This window comes from Mya arenaria, chromosome 8 (assembly GCF_026914265.1).
Source record: "Mya arenaria isolate MELC-2E11 chromosome 8, ASM2691426v1".
Classification (NCBI taxonomy): domain Eukaryota; kingdom Metazoa; phylum Mollusca; class Bivalvia; order Myida; family Myidae; genus Mya; species Mya arenaria.
In genome coordinates this window covers 32,318,515-32,335,149 of record NC_069129.1, presented here as the reverse complement: position 1 = coordinate 32,335,149, position 16,635 = coordinate 32,318,515, and the positions used below count along the sequence as shown (strand labels likewise).

The window sequence follows — 16,635 nt, the reverse complement described above, 5'->3', positions numbered from 1 at the left end:
TAAAATATCAGTACTAACAGTAAAACATCTGTACTAACAGTAAAACATATGTACTAACAGTAAAACATCAGTACTAACAGTAAAACATCATTACTAATGGTAAAACATCAGTACTAATGGTATAATATCAGTACTAACAGTAAAACATCTGTACTAACAGTAAAACATCAGTACTAACAGTAAAACATCATTACTTATGGTAAAACATCAGTACTAACAGTAAAACATCAGTACTAATGGTAAAACATCAGTACTAATGGTAAAACATCTGTACTAACAGTAAAACATCAGTACTAACAGTAAAACATCAGTACTAACAGTAAAACATCATTACTAATGGTAAAACATCAGTACTAATGGTAAAACATCTGTACTAACAGTAAAACATCAAAACATCAGTACTAACAGTAAAACATCAGTACTAATGGTAAAATATCAGTACTAACAGTAAAACATCTGTACTAACAGTAAAACATCAGTACTAACAGTAAAACATCAGTACTAATGGTAAAACATCTGTACTAACAGTAAAACATCAGAAATAACAGTAAAACATCAGTACTAACAGTAAAACATCAGTATTAATGGTAAAACATCAGTACTAATGGTAAAACATCTGTACTAACAGTAAAACATCAGTACTAACAGTAAAACATCAGTACTAACGGTAAAACATCATTACTAATGGTAAAACATCAGTACTAATGGTAAAACATCTGTACTAACAGTAAAACATCAGTACTAACAGTAAAACATCAGTACTAACAGTAAAACATCATTACTAATGGTAAAACATCAGTACTAATGGTAAAACATCTGTACTAACAGTAAAACATCAGTACTAACAGTAAAACATCAGTACTAACAGTTAAACATCATTACTAATGGTAAAACATCAGTACTAATGGTAAAACATCTGTACTAACAGTAATATATCAGTACTAACAGTAAATCATCAGTACTAACAGTAAAACATCAGTACTAACAGTAAAACATCATTACTAATGGTAAAACATCAGTACTAATGGTAAAACATCAGTACTAACAGTAAAACATCAGTACTAACAGTAAAACATCAGTACTAATGGTAAAACATCAGTACTAACAGTAAAACATCATTACTAATGGTAAAACATCAGTACTAATGGTTAAACATCTGTGCTAACAGTAAAACATCAGTACTAACAGTAAAACATCTGTACTAAGGGTAAAACATCATTACTAATGGTAAAACACCAGTACTTATGGTAAAACATCAGTACTAACAGTAAAATATCATTACTCATGGTAAAACATCAGTACTAACAGTTAAACATCAGTACTAACAGTAAAACATCATTACTAATGGTAAAACATCAGTACTTACAGTAAAACATCATTACTAATTGGTAAAACATCAGTACTTACAGTAAAACATCATTACTAATTGGTAAAACATCAGTACTAACAGTAAAACATCATTACTAATGGTAAAACATCAGTACTTACAGTAAAACATCATTACTAATTGGTAAAACATCAGTACTAACAGTAAAACATCATTACTAATGGTAAAACATCAGTACTAACAGGAAAACATCAGTATTGAAAGGTGATTTTGTCATTATTTTTGTGCATAACAGATATTTTGTTTTAATTATTGATTTTAAGCAAAAATGTATGAATGTTAAATATTATGTATATAAAGTGGAATACTAGATGCAAGTAGACTAGGTTTGTTATGTATGGATTACATTTGCTAATATTAGCGATTTCAAATTCGTTGTGGATTCATGACTTAGCTAAGAAGCATATCAAGAACTGATCATATATACCAACAGGATTCGTATCATCATACTGTCAAGAATATTAGCGGAAATTAACCGTAGCAAATCTAAATCGCTTTTTGATTTATGTTTTTCATTTTCAAGGAGAGGATGAGGAGGAGGAGACGATTGTTGCAGGCACTGTGGAGGAAGTCTTGCCACCTCTTCCAAAAGAACCCCTTCTTTCTGGGCAAGTATACTAATCTAGGGAACACTTCCCTTTATATAGTTCTTTGAATGTTTTCAATTAACAACTTAGATCAATCTAAAATTTAAGAGTAGAATCAGAGACTGGACTGAAAAATTAAATGACCAATTAACAGAATGGAATCACTGAGGCATATCTTAGGATTGATAGCTTTATAAGAACTATATTGAATACCGCCTTTGGGCCATTACTGACTTAACAAAGACTTCAACTATATGATTGGATTGTATGATTACGGTAGTAATACAAAGTAGTAGTTTTAATATCAGGAAATAGAAATGTCTTGCCTTAAATTTTTCATTAAAGGCCCCAGGTGTCAATTTGCATTGCAGGTGTTCTAAAGTTCAGAGTTAATCATCCTGTTAGAGCTGCAATGAATCACTTAAAACTTGATTTGATTCCGATATCAAACATGCCAAATTGATTATTTTTATTTTCGATTTGATTCATGTTTTACTTATTGCTGCTATTAAATATTAAGTTGCATATATATATATTTTAAAGCTTGTTCAATCATTGTATTAAGAAAAACTAGGAAAGTTTAAATCAAGAAGGAATTTTAATTAACAAAACTTTGTTTACAAAGTTAATTAACAAAAAACCCATCACACACTTACAACAGAAACAATCTGTTGATGAATTTTAAATGAATAACAAAACATTACATGGTTTTGTTATTCATTTCAATTTTGTTAACAGATAGGTTCTGTTATAAATGTGCGACGTTTTCTGTACATGTCGAATTTGTCAATATTACGAACTTAAGTTTGAGCACATCGTTGGAGTGTTTCCTTTTTTAAAGGATGCATCAGATTAGCCGGGCTGCAGGACTTCGGATAACTAAAGTCATCGAAATAAATCTTATATGTCGCTTTTGTATCAATCGCTCGCAGAGCCTGCAATGTGCCCACTCTCTTGATTTTAGTTCATTATAAGCATCTTTCAATGAGGGGGATGCCATGTTACTAGGCTAGTAAGAATGAAACTCTATTATTGATTTGATGCCAGATTAACTATTAACCATTCGCACACTGCGTAACAAAAGTCGACATATTTAGAATGCATTTACAATGGGTCAGTTTTTAGTGTGCATGTTTAATATGCAGATTGAAACAAATTTTGGGTTTCCGTAACCAATCAAATCGGGGAATTAAAACCATTTTTTTTATGCATCGGAGTGAATCGTTGCACCTCTACCATGTATATATTACAATTAATATATTAATGTGTAAATTGCTAAAAGTTAAACAGCCAATTGATCAATAATTGATCAGGCATAGAAAAGATTATCTCATTTTATTTTGAGTTTTCTCAACATAATGAACATTCTTTCAAGTATTTAAAATTGAAGTTTTGATTATTTCTTTTTCAGACCAAGACGCATCCAGAAGTCAAGAGCAAACCTATTCAAGAGGGCGAATGTAGCTGATGTGCTAAACAATGCAAATCTATCTGAGAAAGTATTGGCAGAGTCAAATACTGAGAGGGAAAGAGTTAGTGAGGTAAGATAGGTGAAATTGTATGCAAATGTAAAAATAACAATTCCCTTGTTTATATTCACTAGTTAAAATTTTAAGACAAAATTTTGTGTTCAAGTTTCTTATTCCTTTCATAAATTCAAAGTTGTTTATCCAATCTTCAAGAAACTCGATCAAAATATTTCTTAGCATGATATTTAAGACCTTTGTGAATATGTGTCATCATGGGTCAAAGCCTAAGTCAGACCAGTGCTAATATGGGTCAGCAGTATTTTCATATATTATTTGTTATAAGATAGCATTTGTTATAATAAAAAATCTTGCTTTAATGTGGTTTCTGCTTTAACACCTTGTTGTGTAATAGTTAATGTTGTCATGATTAATTTAATGATTGAACTTTGACCACATCTTAAAATTGGAACCAGTTCAAGAAATTTGAAGTAACAATGATAAAATAATGAAAGCAAAATTGCTTACATTAAGGTTATGTAAATCAGTTCTGGTTATCTTAGTGATGTTCTGGTATGTGTTCTACCCTTTTTGCAGCTTAAGGAGCTACAGGTGATCAAAGGAGAGAAGTTTGCTCACCAGTGTCAACATTGTCCCAAAAGCTTCAAGAAACCTAGTGACCTTGCCAGGCATATTCGCATACACACGGGTAATTGGCTTAACTCTGACTTTTTAAATCATCAGTTAACAAAAGTTTGTGTTTGTCATTTCTTAAAAGAAGTGTTTTCTGTTGAAATAAGGAATCAGACTTGATCAAATCTTAGGATATGTAAAATATGTTGTTGTTTTTATTTTCATAGGCTTGGACTTAACTGCCTATTCATTCCTAAACAAAATGTTGAAATGGAAATTTCCATCTCATTCAGTTGTCATCCCTATGCATTGGCAGTGTTTGAAATTCAAATTCTCAAGCACCAGACCGCATTTCGATATCTCAAAGATACATACAGACTCTGCTCTGTAAAACATTTAAAAATTCTGCTTGTACTAGCCTTAAAGGGGCAAAATATACCGATAGGTGGATGCCAAATAAGCATGTGATGTGTGTACAGATAAAGAAATGTAAACATGCAAATGGTCTCAAATTCATGAATCTGATGTAGTCAATTATCTTTAAATGTATCTTTAACAATAAAACTGCTCGTGAAGTATGTACAATGTATGTTCAGTTTTGGTTATTTGAATGTTTTATTTATACATGTGTGGTGTATCTTCAGGAGAGAAGCCATACTCCTGTGGGATCTGTGGCAGGCCTTTCACAGTGAAGTCAACTCTGGACAGCCACATGAAGACTCATGGATCAAGTAAGCATTGCTTTCCCTTGGTTTAGCGTTACATTAATGGAAAAACTTAATGTTGCTTGCATAAACTAAACTATATTACAGTTGATAAATGTAAAGATATATCAATTTACTGTCTTTATAAACATATTGTTAAATACTCAATCAAATTTTTTAACAAAACATTTGCATCTTGAAGTATTCATATTTGTAATTCATGAGTTTATAACCATGATATTAACTTTTGATATTATATCCTATTTCAGATGAGAAGTCAATAGCCTGTCATGTATGTAACTCCATGTTCAGTACGAAGGGCAGTCTCAAAGTGCACATGAGATTACACACTGGCGCCAAGCCATTCAAATGTCCGCACTGCAGCCAACGTTTCCGTACCTCTGGACATAGAAAATCCCATGTTCTACAGCACTACAAGCCTGGAACCTCACTGCGTAGAAAGAGACAGAACATACAGCCAGTTAGTGAGATTATGAACACCGAGCAGCCCACAGAGCCAATTGATTTCCTCAACCAAGTTCCCGCTGCACAGACTGACCAACAAGCACAGGGACAGGTTTGTAGAATTTTCATGACTCAGTCAGCAAAATTACCGGTTGGATCACATTGAATTCAATATTCATTTCAGCCAGTTGGTTTATACTAATTTATTTTTGCTTGATTGAAAAGAAAGCTGAAAGCTGATATGAATCACTGTTGAGTTCCTGGGCAGAAACCAGAAATGTGTCCATTTTGAGAGGTCAGGACATAGTACTCCTGGTGGTGCTCAAACCCACAACCACTTGGGTGAAAAGTGGAGACCTATACCACTAGACTTCTCTCACAGTCCTTTACCTAGTTGATGATATGTGTTACAGAAATATCTTGTATAGAAGTTAAAGAAAAAAATTGACTTCAAAACACATTAACTCTTGAATATATGTTTTGCTTACACCTTGAAATACATGTTTGACATAAATAATAAACATGTTTTACACAATGCATATACATTTAAACATTTTTAAGTCATTGGGACCCAGATAAAAACTTAACAATTGTTAGGAATAATATGCATTCGCAAATTATGGGTGTCGTAAAATAATTAGTCGTGAAGTTTGCAATATCGGCTACACGTAACTTACTTTTAATAACTTGTTAGGTTCTGCAGCAAGGCCAGATGCAGATGGGACAGGTGGTGAATATTGACCCGTCCATGTTACAGGGCAATATGATGCCTCTATCACTGACCATCGACAACTTTGGTAACATCACGGATGGCTCCATGGGAAACCAGATGATACAGGTATACCTTATCATTTAATTCTGTCGTTTAATTCCCCTTGGGAAAAGCAGGGATGAATACTTCTAGTATAGTATGTAAGTCCTGGCTTTTTCTTCTGGACCTCTTTTGCAGGCTTAAGTATTTAATCAATACAGTCAGAGACAGCGTGTCAAAGAACTTCAAACAATTGCTGTTCAACAAAAATGACATCTTGTTTACATGCTGTCAAGGCTATGAATATATGTCACAAGAGGAAATGACATCATCAGGTGTATGAGCAAATTTCAGGGTGAATCAAGGCTGAAGTAAAACAATGATCAGTTTAATTGTTCCATGTCAGCCTTTTATTTTCAGTTTGTATTTAATGCTTAAAGGCCCATTCATTTAAAAAATATTTTTAACTTATTTCTATGGATAGGAATATGTCCTTGATCTTTCATGTTTGAAGGCTGTAAAACATAGCATTGTCTCAGAAAATGTCTAAGACCAGAATGATATGGAATTGAAGTCATGATTATGTCTATCCATTAAATTGTTATATTATTATGATATTTAAAAGTTGGTGATCATTATCTATCATATGCTATGTAACTTATAGGGTCTTGAAGGTGTACAAATCCAGCTACCAGGTGGAAATCTTGCCCAGGGAATACAAATTACCGGCCTTGACCCGAACTCAGTAGGGCAGGCAATACAGATTGACGCCAATCTGCTACAGCAAATACAAGCAGGGCTTAACATCTCATTTAATCCAGGACAGCTACAGGTAATTGCATATGATTTCCAGTGATTTATAGAGATTTATCAGTGAAATAACATTTATATTTAATTGTTTCAAACAGTGAAAATATCAATTTGATATTTTTCACTGTTTTGAAAATTAGGACCGCACTTAGTTCCAAATCAAACATCAATTTGCACAGGGCTGGGACACAATTTCAACGACATCATATCCAACATTAGGTTATGTGCGCATACAAATTTTGGTGATCCCTCGGTGAAATATATTACGATCTTACTCTGAAACAAACGATTATCCTCTATTTCTTTGAATCAAATTGATGGAATATTTCTATTGCACATTTGATAGGTTGGAGGGCTGCCTGCAAATTCTTGGTAAATAAAATACCTAGAAGTCAGGTTGTAACTTATTTATTTTTAAGACATGCCATGGGCTTGCTTAAGTCTCAGATGGAACCTCAGATTATTCTTGCATAAGACCAACATTAAAAAAAAAGTATGTAATGTGGAAACTAGACACATTTAAATTTAATTTAAACTTATTTATTTTATGATTGTGAAACAAGTTATTACAACATTATATTAAATCAAGTTGAGACAATGTTACATGAGGGTGCGGTCTTGTGTTGTGGGGGAATACAGAGTACCCTGAGAAACCCCACTTGTCCGGCTTGGTGACCACAACCCAAACTTACATTCAAATGTAAGAGTAGGTCACAGGTTAAACTGGTGAATGGTTCACAATGAAATAACCACTTAAGGGTGTGGTCTTGTGTTGTTGCGGAAACCGGAGTACCCTGAGGAAACCCACTTGTCCGGCTTGGTGACCACAACCCAAACTTAAATTAAAATGTAAGAGTAGGTCACAGGTTAAACTGGTGAATGGTTCACGATGAAATAACCACTTGGGTTACTGACACTTATCAATCTGAAAATCTTAGGTAAGTTTAAAATATCCTGATGAATGTTACCAATTTCAGGTTGCTGACCCCAACATGGTCCAGAGCCTAGCAAATTTGCAGGTGCAACCTATGAACATCCAGGACGGGGTGAACCCCAACCTTGTCATCCAGCCACTAGGGGCCATGGGGGTAGACCAGGGTGGGGTCCAGATGCCCCCAGGCTCACATATTGGAATGGTGTCAGATATGGGGCAGGGAGGCAATTTTGTCATGACAACCAGTGGAATGGTGGTGGAACAACAGGTATGGCAGTATGGACAGGCGTTGGTTTCTCTTAAAAGTTAAACATGACAAGTGGAAAATATTAAATACAAATGCTAATATGTTGGAACACTTTTGTTTAGCATTTTAAAGTAAAGATTTTTAATAGACAAATCTTGACAAGCTATGGAGATCTGTTTCGGTATTCATTGTCCTACAAGCTGATTTAATACTGTTTTTTCAACTATACATCTCATCTTGAGCTCTGAGCAACAATTGGGCTCTGAGCAACCCTTTGGGAAGACTTCTTGCAATAATACAAGCTCAATTAAGGTGTGAGTCAGTGAAATAAGGCAGCAAATTGGTGAAGGCAGTGCAATAAGGCAGCAAATTGGTGTGAGTCAGTGCAATAAGGCAGCAAATTAGTGTTAGTCAGTGCAATAAGGCAGCAAATTGGTGTGAGTCAGGCAATAAGGCAGTAAATTGGCGTGAGTCAGTGCAATAAGCCAGCAAATTGGTGTAAGTGATGCAATAAGGCAGAACAATGGTGTGAGTTAGTGCAATAAGGCAGCAAAATGGAGTGAGACAGTGCAATAAGGCACAAATTGGTGTGAGTCAAAGCAAAAAGGTAGCTAATTGGTGAAGGCAATGCAATAAGCAAATTGGTTCAGGCAATGCAATAAGGCAGCAAATTGTTGTGAGTCAGAGCAAAAAGGTGGCAAATTGGTGTGAGTCAGTGCAATAATGCAGCAAATTGGTGTGAGTCAGTGCAATAAGGCAGCAAATTGGTGAAGCCAGTGTAATAAGGCAGCAGATTGGCGTGAGTCAGTGCAATGAGGCAGCAAAATGGAGTGAGACAGTGCAATAAGGCTGCAAATTGGTGAGTCAAAGCAAAAAGGTAGCTAATTGGTGAAGGCAATGCAATAAGCAAATTGGTGAAGGCAATGCAGTGAGGCAGCAAATTGGTGTTAGTCAGAGCAATAAGGTGGCAAATTGGTGTGAGTCGGTGCAATAATGCAGCAAATTGGCGTGAGTCAATGCAATAAGGCAGCAAATTGGTGAAGGCAGTGCAATAAGGCAGCAGATTGGTGTGAATCAGTGCAATGAGGCAGCAAATTGGTGTGAGTCAGTGCAATAAGGCAGCAAATTAATGAAGGCAGTGCAATGAGGCAGCAAATTGGTGAAGGTAGTGCAATAAGGCAGCAAATTGGTGTTAGTCAGTACAATAAGGCACGGTCGACAGTATTTACCTCAGGTTGACAATATGCACTGTCACCCTCAAGGCAGTCAATATTTATATAATGTCATTCAGTTAAATTAAAATAACAAATCTCAAATTATGGGCTTCTTAAAACATAACAGGGATTTGTTAGGAAACAAATTAATTTCATCAATCATATACTGTTCATTATGAACAATAGTTGATATTTACTTTCATTCTTAGACAAGAGTTTGACAAAACATATTAGATAATAAATTTTACTGGCACTTTTGTGAGATTGATTTGAAAATAAAGCATCCACCTTTATTGTTTTAAATTGAAAAAAGTCTGATTAATATCAGCTGTGGTAGCCCCATAGATTTCATTTATTAGCTTCAAAAATTGTATATGTGCCAATTAAATAAAAAAGATGAGCTTTTGTTTCCGTGTACTCATTTTATACCTTTTAAATAGCATGGTAAAATATTTGTCTATTTATATTGAGTTCAAAAATATGTGTTTAAATATGAGTTATACAAATTGCTTGCAAAGCAAAATACATTTCATATGATAAATGCAATTAATATTAATTTTATCTTTAATATACATGTTTTTTTTCCATCGTTTTTTTTTTTCATTGTTTTATGGCAGTTAAATTGAACACCAAAGACTTGATAGCACTTTTGGGTTAAACCTTATATATTTAAGGTTAGTATATTCATAGTCAGTATTAATTATGATATATATTACAATATAGTTATAAAACACTCATATAGCTCAATATTTTTATTTGAAATTCATTAAAAATGCATTTCATTGCTTCAACATTTTTTTGTCAAGTCTTAAAATAGAGGATTGAAATTTATATTAAATTACATATTGTCCAGCTTGTTTCTCTATCACACTTTCCAGTGGTACTCTTCTTGTCGAAATTCAGCCTTATTCTCAATGCAAAAATATACATTTTTTTTTCTAAATTTTGAAAAATGAAATTCCCAATTTAATGCTTCAAAGAAAAAAAATGATTTTTTTTTTATTTTGGTTGTTGTTTTTGTATAAAAGAATTGGTAATTGAAAAGAATTGTTTAAAAGAAAGTCTACCTATTTTTTAAAGTATTCTTGTTCATTTCTAGGCAAACTTGGAATTCCCAATTTTATTGAAAATGACACATTTTTCCCAATCAGAATGACCCTGACCTCATTCCCAAAATAGGGGGAAAAACACTGCTTTCTATGTCTTCTTTGTAAGTCTGAAAAAACAAAATTGTTTTGTAATTTTCTTTCAATAAATTGGAACATTGAACTTCTGAATTTTAAACATTTTTTCTAACCAAAAATATAACGGTAGCATATATATGGCTTCACATTTAGATAAACGGAAGAAAAAAGGAGACAACCTAGCATTTATGATGAATATATTAATGTGTTTGTCACCTAGTTCTTGTAACATGCTGACAGCATGAAATTGAAGTTAATGTTAAAAGCTGCTGTTTTTTGAGATATCACTGTTGTGAATGACATTTTCACACAAATATAGGTGGCAAACTGTCAGTATATCTGATGATTCAGTTGATATGTTTGTAATGAATAAAACTGTAAAACCCTATATTTGAATTCAGAAAAAAAACTTTCTGAGAAATGGAGCTAAACTTGTAATTTAATACAGAAGTGCAAAAAGTTCCGTATTTAAAATCCAAAACAGTGCGTACAATGAAATTTTTCATCAGAATGATCTTAAATAATACTTGCAAAGGTAATTTCTATAAAAATACTTAGTAGTCAACATTTTCTTGTCCAATGGGAAGGCAGCTTATTTGAGGTCAACATTCTTCTTGTCCAATGAGATGGCAGCTTACTTCAATTTTGCCAATACATATTCTTCAGTAAATAAGCAGTCAGTCAAAATTGATTTGAATCAAGTGAACCAGTAGATATAAACAGTGGCTGGCCCACTGAGTGGGTAGTCTATACAATTGTATGTAGACCACTAAAACAGTTAAAGATTGTTAGTATATTCTTACATAAAATAGATGGAAAGGCATAGCAGTCACATCAAACCAATCATACTAACAATCTTGAACCATTACCTAATTTTGACTACCATGTAAAGTAACAAAGAACTCTGTTGGACAATTTTGAAACCATGATCTATAAAACAAAACACTATGGTCAATGTAAGTGATACACATGCATGTAAATATATATATAAAAAAAGAACAAAGTATTGACATGTTTAGTTATAAGAGTATGATGGACAGTTACAATGATATCAATGCTTTTTGACTACAGTGGTCAAAATTAACACAAGCCTTTAAGCCCTGCACTGGTTAAATGTTTTCCGGGCTTGCTGAAATTCTGAATTTTATATAGCCTGGCTTGTTGAAAAATTTGATGTCAAGCAATGGTATAAGAATTCAGGCTTGTTCTTCCAAAGACCTAATTTCGATGACTGTTACCAATCAAGGTAAAACAATCAACTTTTGATACCAGTAATTTGTTTCAACCCTGTTCTAGGTTGTGCCTGAATTGTTTACATATCAGATATTAGACCTCACATATTTTGTTCCAGCAGTCAATGATACACCAGTCCAGCGTGATGTCAGTTGGCGGGGATCAGATGGGTGGTCAGTCAGTGCAGGCCGCTGGCCCAACACACATGGATCACGTTGTAGGAGGTGCCCCAGGAGGTATGGACCTCCAGGGGTCACTGCAGACCTTCAGACAGGACATGGAGGGGGATGGTGGAAGCATGTCACAGCTGGGTAATTATGGAGTTTTGGATAGATCTACCCTGGTTTATTTACATTTTATAACAGATTCATACCAAAGTTTACAGTAGTATCCTGAATAACTCTTATTACAGTCTAATTTAATGAAAATACCTTTATATTAACTTTAGATCATTGGTGGCAATGGTCCAGTGGTTAGCTTATTGTACTCTGAATCAGAGGGTACTGGGTTTGATTCCCACTCTGAGCTTTGCCAATGATATTACTAGTTATAACCCAGGAATGATAAATAGTTCGTAATTACATTTAGATAGCAGATTTAAAAAAACATAATTAACAAACCTTCCCTACAGAGCTTATGTCAATGTACTTGATTGACAATGATTCATTGTGACATGAAATAAGTCTTACCTTATATCTTTATCAAAGTTTACACTTACACATTCAATTTGACTGTGACTCATTATCCTTTCATTTTACTCCTTTTCTCACAGATCCCAACATGAGTTCCGACCATCTAGGAGACAACATGGCGGGTCTGTCTAACGCCATGATAGGTGGAAACCATGGTGAGGTGGAATCAGACAGTGAAGTGGTTGCAGAGGTACTAGATGATGCACAGGACGACTCCCACGAAGATGATGATGTCGTACCTGAGACTGTGGGTGATGACATCATTGATGAGCATCTACACGACGAGGGAATGGTGGATCAGTTGATGAAGCCACATATAGGAGAACAGATGGTGGTTCAAAACTTTGGAAGGGCCATTTATCAGTGTAATGTAAGTAATTTAACATCAAGAGGAGGATAAGAATGGGGTGATGTTACCTTCTTTATTCACAGGCATGTGAATTGTCTGCGGTTCTTATTACTCCAGGGACCAAAAAAAGGAAAAGATATTTGTTTGCTTTTGATTGTTACTTTATTTGTTGATAGAATTGACACTCCCAAGAATTGACACTCCCAAGAATTGACACTCCCAAGAATTGACACTCCAGTTTGCTTCAAATTTGTTGTCTGGAGAGTTCTTCGAAAAAGGCAATTCTGCTTCTGAGGCAGGATGCTTCAGACTAAAAAGTGCACAAATTTCTTTGAATCATGTGTATAAAACACATTGTGTATGCAACAGGGTTTCGTTGTTTACATGCCTTAGTGATTTCATCATTACTTGGGATGCTAGAGAGGTTACAAACCTAGTGTATGATGCAGATATGTTTCCATATGAAGATTGAATTTCACATCAGTTTGTTTACCTAACTTTTTACCAGAAATTGATATGCAATACCATGGTCTCCATATTCCTTCCTGTGCTAAATAATCTGCAAATAAAATCATTTTTCCATTGTGAATTAATACCTGCTTGAACTAAACATTTATTCTTGGTTCCCATCTTAACTTTCTGCCGAACTAGTATGGTGTCCCTCTGTGACCTGATATGGAGGTTCTGGTATCCCTTCATGATATATGGTGTCCTTATCATCCCTGGACACTGTTAGTGTTGAACACTGATTAATGTGATCCTATCGTTTGACCCCTTGAACTCTGCTACTGTTTGGTATTTAGTCAAAATCTGATATAAATCAAATAATCAATTTAAATGTGAGTAAATGTCTAAAGTCAATAGTTTTCCAAAGTCAGTCTGTCTGGTGACCTTGATTCCAAAGAAACTCACAGGGCTTCCGATCTTTAAGGATTCCTAGGTAACCCTTGTGTTGCCAGTCTGACATTAACTATTTAAAATCTGTTTTCCTTCAGACCTGTGGTCATCAGTTCAATGATGTCAAGAAGCTGAAACAGCATCAGAAGGTTCATATGAGAAAATCAAGGATGAACAGAAATGAGATGCCCCAAACCAACACTATAGAAACTCTCGGGGTCTCAGACAACCCTAATGTGGTACACCTAAGTGGGGATGTCGTCATGTCAAACCCTAACATTGTATCCCTGCCAGAGGCTACTGTGACTACTTTGTCGGAGCACAGTACCCCTAGCAGGGCCGCAGCAAAACCTGGTAAAGCTTCGGGGTCTGCTAGGAAGTCAGGGGGGCCTCATGATTGTCCATTCTGTGGAAAGACGTTCCAAAAACCCAGTCAGATGGAGAGACACAGAAGAATACACACAGGTAATGAGGAAAACAATATGCTTTGTTTGGAAAATGATGTTTTAACCTGTACTTTCTTGGGGAGGGGGGAGGGGGGGGGGTGAAGAAGAATAGTCTAGGTATTGCATAATTGCATAGCCTTGGTGACATTGTTGGTGATGGCGATTGTGTGCAAAATTTCTCACCATAAGTAAAAAAAAATTCAATATATTTCAATGAAACTTGGCAATTGTGTTGCCATGGATAGTACACACTTGTAAAGAATGGCCTATAACTCTTACTTTAGAAATTTTCAAGGTTTTTAACTGAAAAAATAAAGAAAAGCGTTCACTCAGCAGCTTGTTATTGATAATAATTTATGAATTGTTATTATGGTAATGACTAGTTGTCTATATCACGCCTCCAACATGAATGATGCAACACCATTGGTCCAGGACTGGTCACACAGTGACCCCATATTTTTCCAAATTGGGTCACCAAATTTATAAAGTTCCAAAATGGCGTATAAGTTCCAAAATATACGCCATTTTGGAACTTTATAAATTTGGTGACCCAATATGGGATGCTTGGGATGAATAAATAAAACATTTAAACATGTAAATATGTTGTTGAGGTGATATGTACTCTTTGCTCTCACCCCATATGGTTTCTTTTGTCCCTTATAGCCCATCTGGTCACCTACTAACCCCTTAACTTATAATAGTAAAACAGTGATATTGACTTGGGGAATATCATTTGGTCTAAACTTATGTAGGGCTGAATGTTTTTTAAGCTATACAGTTTTACTGTGTTAAAACACCTTAGTCATACCCTTTTATGGCTATTATAAAGGGGTAAGTCAAAACAAAGTCAAATCCATGTGTGAGTCTAAGAATTGACTTTTTATGAAAATAACCTATGTTAAAGTAAAATATTTTATAAATCAATTAATTAACACTGTGTCCATATTGTTTCAGGAGAGCGTCCATTCCGATGTGACCTGTGTAGCAAAGCCTTCAACCAGAAAAACGCACTACAGATGCATCTGAAGAAGCACAAAGGAGAGAAGTCCCACCAGTGTCCTTACTGCAACACTGCGTTTGTACAGAAGGGGAACTTGAACACACACATCAAGCGATCCCACTACCTGGAGATGGTTCGAGCCATGCAGAAAGGCGGGATTGGGGATGGAGACATTGAGATACATTTAGAGTCAGTTGGTGGTGGGGGCGATATGGCCCAGGGTGGGGATGATGGGGAGGGGGAAATGGGGGAGGGTCTTGAGTCGGACCAGGGAGCAGGGGATGGAGCTGAGGTCGTTAATAAGGACATCAATCTTGGACATGTGGATGAACTGTTTAATAATTAGTCATGGATGAACTGGTGAAAGGGTGTGGAAATCTTAGTCAGATAGGGTTTGGGGGAGGCTTGTGATGGAATGTGGGTAAACTGTACAAGAACATACCAAAGAACTCAGATTTAGTGATTTAGTGGTTAACATTTAAGCACAAATGATTTTTCAACACATTGAACAAGAGAGACAATAGTGCCCATAGAAAGTTTTTTTTTAATATAAATTGTTTTGTCATTCTGGATGTTTGAAATTAACATGAATGTTGGCTTCAACATGTGATAAAATACAGATAGTTGCCTTCATGGTTATGTGACTCGGGGTTTGGCCAGGTTTTAAATTTGACAGGTTGCTGAAGAAGAGGGACAGGTTGCTGAAGAAAAGGGACAGGTTGCTGAAGAAAAGGGACAGGGTGATAAGGGATGAAACTGGCACATTGTTTCAGGCTGTGAAGAACTCTAACGTTGTGAATTTCACAGAAAGTGTTGGAAATTTAGCTTAAAGTAACATCAGGTTGCAACTGCCAACTATGTCATGTGTGTATGAATGTCAAATATTATTTTTAGTTTTAAATGAACTAGAGAAGTATTTGATTATCTTAAGCATTTCATTCTATGAAGGCAGAAGAGTGCCCATGCTGTTTTCCACGAGAGCAGAAAGGATTTACCCAAAATGGTGCAGCGTCCTTCTATCATTTAGCTTTCACCTAATGTAACTTTTTGTGTACTTTTGTCTATATTTGGTGTTAAAATTGTGAAAATACAAGTAATCTGTTTCCATACAAATAATTTATTATTCATTTGTTTCTGAACAAAGATTGATCTTGAACATTATCATTCATCAAATTTAATAGATGCACCATTATTATTTGTTTGTGTATTTAAGTTCAAGAAATCTAATGCATGCTTTATAAAATAAACTAAAATTTGGATAAAAAAAAGACTAGTGCTTTCATTGTTCAACAACTTTTTTTGGGAATAGTTAAAGTTTTTATCTGAAGAACAATGCTATGAGTGGTTAAATAAAGATGCATATTATGAGTTAAAAATCTTTCATGTTTTACCACAAGTAATTGAGTTGTTTTTTTGCCTGTTGAATGATGTTAACTGATTGATGAAAACGGCATATGCTTGGATTATTGATGTTATAATAACGTTTTATTGCATTATGATAAATAAAATTGTTTAATTTGCATATTTGTTTAGTTTCTATACATTCCCTTGCATTTCAAAATACTATATGATTAATTACATTAAGAACATGTTCTAAACATCACTAAATAAAATATACTTTAGAATATATTACCTT

General features: G+C 34.7%; 1 protein-coding gene across 1 annotated transcript in view; it reads left to right on the top strand.

Annotated features, from left to right (window-relative positions):
* Window positions 1–15,345, top strand: part of LOC128244139 (zinc finger protein 236-like) — a 31,807-nt gene extending 16,462 nt beyond the window's left edge. The window contains exons 22-33 of the mRNA XM_052962154.1: window positions 1,911–1,995; window positions 3,386–3,515; window positions 4,038–4,149; window positions 4,718–4,804; window positions 5,047–5,354; window positions 5,937–6,080; window positions 6,658–6,825; window positions 7,781–8,005; window positions 11,734–11,926; window positions 12,388–12,677; window positions 13,652–14,018; window positions 14,954–15,345. Of these exons, the coding sequence (XP_052818114.1) occupies window positions 1,911–1,995; window positions 3,386–3,515; window positions 4,038–4,149; window positions 4,718–4,804; window positions 5,047–5,354; window positions 5,937–6,080; window positions 6,658–6,825; window positions 7,781–8,005; window positions 11,734–11,926; window positions 12,388–12,677; window positions 13,652–14,018; window positions 14,954–15,345 (2,501 nt within the window). The remainder of the gene's footprint in view (window positions 1–1,910; window positions 1,996–3,385; window positions 3,516–4,037; window positions 4,150–4,717; window positions 4,805–5,046; window positions 5,355–5,936; window positions 6,081–6,657; window positions 6,826–7,780; window positions 8,006–11,733; window positions 11,927–12,387; window positions 12,678–13,651; window positions 14,019–14,953) is intronic.
* Window positions 15,346–16,635: the final 1,290 nt, after the last annotated feature.